This window comes from Halyomorpha halys, unplaced genomic scaffold, assembly GCF_000696795.3.
Source record: "Halyomorpha halys isolate HHAL.00 unplaced genomic scaffold, Hhal_1.1 Scaffold34.1, whole genome shotgun sequence".
In the NCBI taxonomy this organism is placed as follows: domain Eukaryota; kingdom Metazoa; phylum Arthropoda; class Insecta; order Hemiptera; family Pentatomidae; genus Halyomorpha; species Halyomorpha halys.
In genome coordinates, this window is record NW_027105031.1 from 1,619,582 (window position 1) to 1,624,016 (window position 4,435).

At 29.7% G+C, this 4,435-nt stretch overlaps 1 protein-coding gene across 1 annotated transcript in view; it reads right to left on the bottom strand.

Annotated features, from left to right (window-relative positions):
- The window catches only part of LOC106686114 (N(G),N(G)-dimethylarginine dimethylaminohydrolase 1), a 22,320-nt gene that overhangs the window by 10,072 nt on the left and 7,813 nt on the right, over positions 1 to 4,435 (bottom strand). Inside the window, exons 4-5 of the mRNA XM_067047921.1 lie at positions 3,860 to 3,955; positions 2,232 to 2,360 (exon numbers count right to left, since the gene is read on the bottom strand). Of these exons, the coding sequence (XP_066904022.1) occupies positions 2,232 to 2,360; positions 3,860 to 3,955 (225 nt within the window). The remainder of the gene's footprint in view (positions 1 to 2,231; positions 2,361 to 3,859; positions 3,956 to 4,435) is intronic.

Genomic DNA, 4,435 nt, shown 5'->3' on the forward strand with positions numbered 1-4,435 from the left:
TATAATGATACATAAAATAAAACATATCAAAACCCTTTATACATCAAAAATATACTATTTACTCAAAAAGAGCATATTACAATATATATATATATATATATACGAGAATAAGTCAATTATTATCCGCAATACAGTTATAAAATTTTATTGTAATCAAATAGTAAACTTATAAGTAGATCATTTTTCGGCATAGTCCCCTTGTTTTTCAACACATTCGGTCCATCGTTGTACAAGCTTCATAAAAGAAGATTTTTGGTTGAGCAGCGAGCCAGCACTGCTTCTTTCATTGCTTTGTCCGAAATCAACAGCCCCTTAATGCCTCTTTGAGTGGACCAAAAAAGTGATAGTCAGTAGGGGCAAGATCAGGACTATATGGAGGATGCGCCAGTACTTCAAAATTGAGTTCCTGGAACGTTTCAGCAGTGTGGGCAGCAGTATCCGGACGGGCATTGTCTTGCAACAACACAACACCTTTTGACAGCAGTCCGGCATTTGCTTCCAATTGCAGGCTTTAGCTTGGCAGTAAGCATCTCACTGTAACACACACTGTTTATTGTTGTGCCCTTTTCCTCATAATGTTCCACTACAGGACCTTGTGAGTCCCAAAAAACAGTAAGCATAAGTTTCTTCATTTGTGGCGGTAAACGGTCGTCCAGCTCCTTCATTGTGCGACCATTTTTTAATTTTTCAATCCATTTGTAGACACTGTTCCTGTACAGTACTGAAAGTATTCGATGAATTTGGGCCCCTCAAACGTCTTCAGACTACAAAAAACGGATCACTGAATGTTGCTCTTCTTTAGTGCAAGTAGAAAGCAGAGTAGCCATGATTAACAGCACAACAGCGATAACAAAACTAAATTAGCAGCTTGAAACCTTTAGACATAAAAACCAATAAACAATGCATCTTCAACGCAAAACAACAGTGTTACCACCATAAACAAAATTATAACTAAATTGCAGATAAATATTGACTTATATATTATATAATGCTATATTGTGACAAAAAAAAATTATAAATATATATTTTGTGATATTCAAAAATTATTTTAAAGTAAAAGGGAAATTGATAGTTTTTTATTTTTCTCAGATCTAAAACATAGTTTTGAAGATGACAAGGTTAAATAACAAGATTAAATATTAAACAGATATGAGAATTTTTATTTTATTGTATAAAATATTACACTCTTAATCTCAGGGTGTTTTCTAGGCAATTAGAACAGACACTTTACTACTAATAACACTTAAACTAAATTAATAGCTATTGTACAAATGTATTAAATTCTAGTTAGAACAAAACTAACCACATACATAATCTTCTTTTGATGATTGATGAGTCTTAATGTCTTCTTTCCCAAAATGCTATGTCTAACCATCAATAATGGCTTCCAGCCAACAGACGTCCTCTCACTAGGGAATCCAAACCAAGAGTCCCTTATTCTTCTTGGGTGACTCTTCGATGTCTTCTATTTCAAGATGTCTACCCTTGAGTTAGACAAAAGATGATGAGGACCTCCTGCATCCAGGAAATATCACTCCACGCCTAAGCAACAAATCATTCCAAAAACCAAGCTCACTTCCTTCCCCTTCTATAGGTGTTCGTTCTCAACATGGATTGTAGCACTACGGTTTTGAGTTTTTTCTTATAATTTCCCTCATGAATAATTTTCTTTAATACTAATTCTTAACTTCTATTTTTTCTTAAATGTATTGTAATTTCAATTATGATGGGAAGCTAAAATAAAGTTTTAAAAATACTTGAATCTGCTCAACATAGCCACGATTCAACAGACTTTTGGCAAGAAACGCCCCACCATCTTCTTTGTTTTGAATAACGATATTCCCACTCCATATTTGACTGAAGAAAATTGGTTAGGTTTCTTTTTGGTTTAACAAAGCAAATGAACAATATTGAAACGATACATAAAATAAAAACACATTAAAAACTCTTTATACATAAAAATATAATATTTACTCAAAAAGAAGATATTACTATGTATATATATAAAAAATTTTTGTCACAACTACATTATCGAGTAAAAACTATGTTTGCCTTAAGTGTTGTATTCCAGTATACAAATTCCAACTCATGAGGTTAGATCAAAAGTGGGTCTCCTAATAAATATTTTGAAATGAATTGTGACAGTTTTTGAATTAAGCATCTCATGTGAAACACTTTTAAAAATGTATGTCAGGGAATAGAAACAAAATAATAATTATAAAAGACATTACCTTTGCAGCCTGTGGTATTTCCTCAGAAGCTCTATGTATTAAAGTTCCATTGATATACAAGACATTTGCAGCATCTTCCTCCGGAACAGTTAGAGTTTGGTAAATGAATGTAGCCTCCCTTTCTATTCTCTAAAAAAATTATAACTGGATTAAAGTTAACATTACAACTATACTAGATTTATTAAATTAAATGAACTTCTCTCATTTTTATTAATAATGGACTTGGATCTTCAATGCCTCAAATATAAAATGATTTAATATGACTTGATTGAAGAAAAAGATATAAAAAGAAAACAAAAATGAAATAATAGAATTGTGTTCATATCGTCATATTTAAACTATGATACCTTATAAGTCCATAAAAATTAATACTATTTTTATATTTAAAAACAAATTATGGCAATCTTGGGACTGGCTGGCCAACAGAATTGAAACCTCTGGCAATGAAATAATGTATTAATAATGATCATGCGTACCCTTTTATAGCTTAAGTCAGAAAATATTAGTTCCAGAATAATAATAATAATTAGAATAGAACAGCCATTACCTAAATCAATTCTACCAGGAAAATTTTTTATATTGTAATAGGAACTAATATTCTCCTATTAGAAGAAAGAAACTCATTCAATCAGACTGGCACTGCCGGGATTTAAAGTTACTTTAACTCCCTACTCTCATATTACAATACAAATTTTCCTACTAGAATTGACCAGTATTGCCCCCCTTTACTACTTCTGTTTCATCCTCGCATCACAAAATCCATTTACTTTTCTGTATATTTTTTTTTTTGAGTTGTAGAACAAAAGAAGTTTCACTAAAAAAAAAAAAAAAAAAAAAAAATAAATCTAATTATATCTCTTAAGTTATATTTGAAAATAACATTTTATATGCACATTACTAAATTAATTATTAATTTTACCAGTAACGAAAAAAGTTTCTGAGTCATTATGTCAAGCCTAAAAAAAAAATTAAAATTGTCGGATAGTAATGTTGAATTTCAAGGATCATCGAGATCTGTGTCAAATTAGTGCCAAATTAAAAACCCTTGGATAAAAAAAATTAAGATGATTTTGTTCTGGAATATTGAGTAATTTATTACTGTTGTATGCTGCAGAAAAATGAAAAGTGCAGATGAGAAATAAAATTGGTTTCAATGTCAGGAGTGGAGGGGTTCCAATGCATTAAATTTGTAAAATGTTGGACCTTAAGAAAATTCTCCATTAAGATGGGTGTCCGAAGATTCATTGTATTAATAGTTAACATAATAACAATTATTAGTAATTCATATATTTATGTTCTTATACATCCTTTGACTGGTTAAAAAAGTTAGGAGCCTATAAAAATGATAGCAGTACAACAAAGGACAAACAAGCACAACATTAATGTGTAACTTCCTTTTCTTCTGAATAGCAGGAAGGAATTATCCAATTGACAATTTCCTCCACTGACAAGACTTTGGACTTTGGATACAAAATTATTTAAAAAGCATTCATCCACACATGAATTGAAGCATAATCATGGTGTTAGTACACTAACATTCAGGCATCAAAACTGCACAAACTATGATAAAACTTAATATTACGTTTCATATCATAACTTGACAAGTAATGGGAAATAATAGATATTACCTTCAAGACATCTTGAGAAGACTTTTCAGAACTAATGCATAAAACCTCAGGTCCAGCCATAGAAACAAATGCTTTCAAATGTTTTTTTTCAGGTACCTAAAGACAATTAAACAATAATTAAGTATTTTAGCAAAATTTTTCAATTTCAAGATTATTATGAGTTACTTACTGTATGTAACAAATTGTAATCAATAAAAGAAATTTGAAAAATGAGGAAAAGTATCAACAAATATATTTAAAGGAAACAACAAAATTTATATTTCAAAGTTTATGCCATTTTCATAATAATTAATATAAAATAAATAGGTAAATAAAGCATATAGTCTGGTATATGTATGTAATGGCAGTAGATATATATGAACTGCTAAGGTCTAGTAATTTAAATAGGATTAGCAACAATAGTATTTAATTTTTTTTCTATAATTAAACTCTTTTATGTCATTGAAATCACTAGTATCCAATAGAGAAAAATTTGTATACAGATAACATATTAGTTCAGGAATCATGATATAAAAAAAAAATTTGTATTCTTTTATTTAGATTTGATGTTTCCAATTTACAACACATGACATAAAT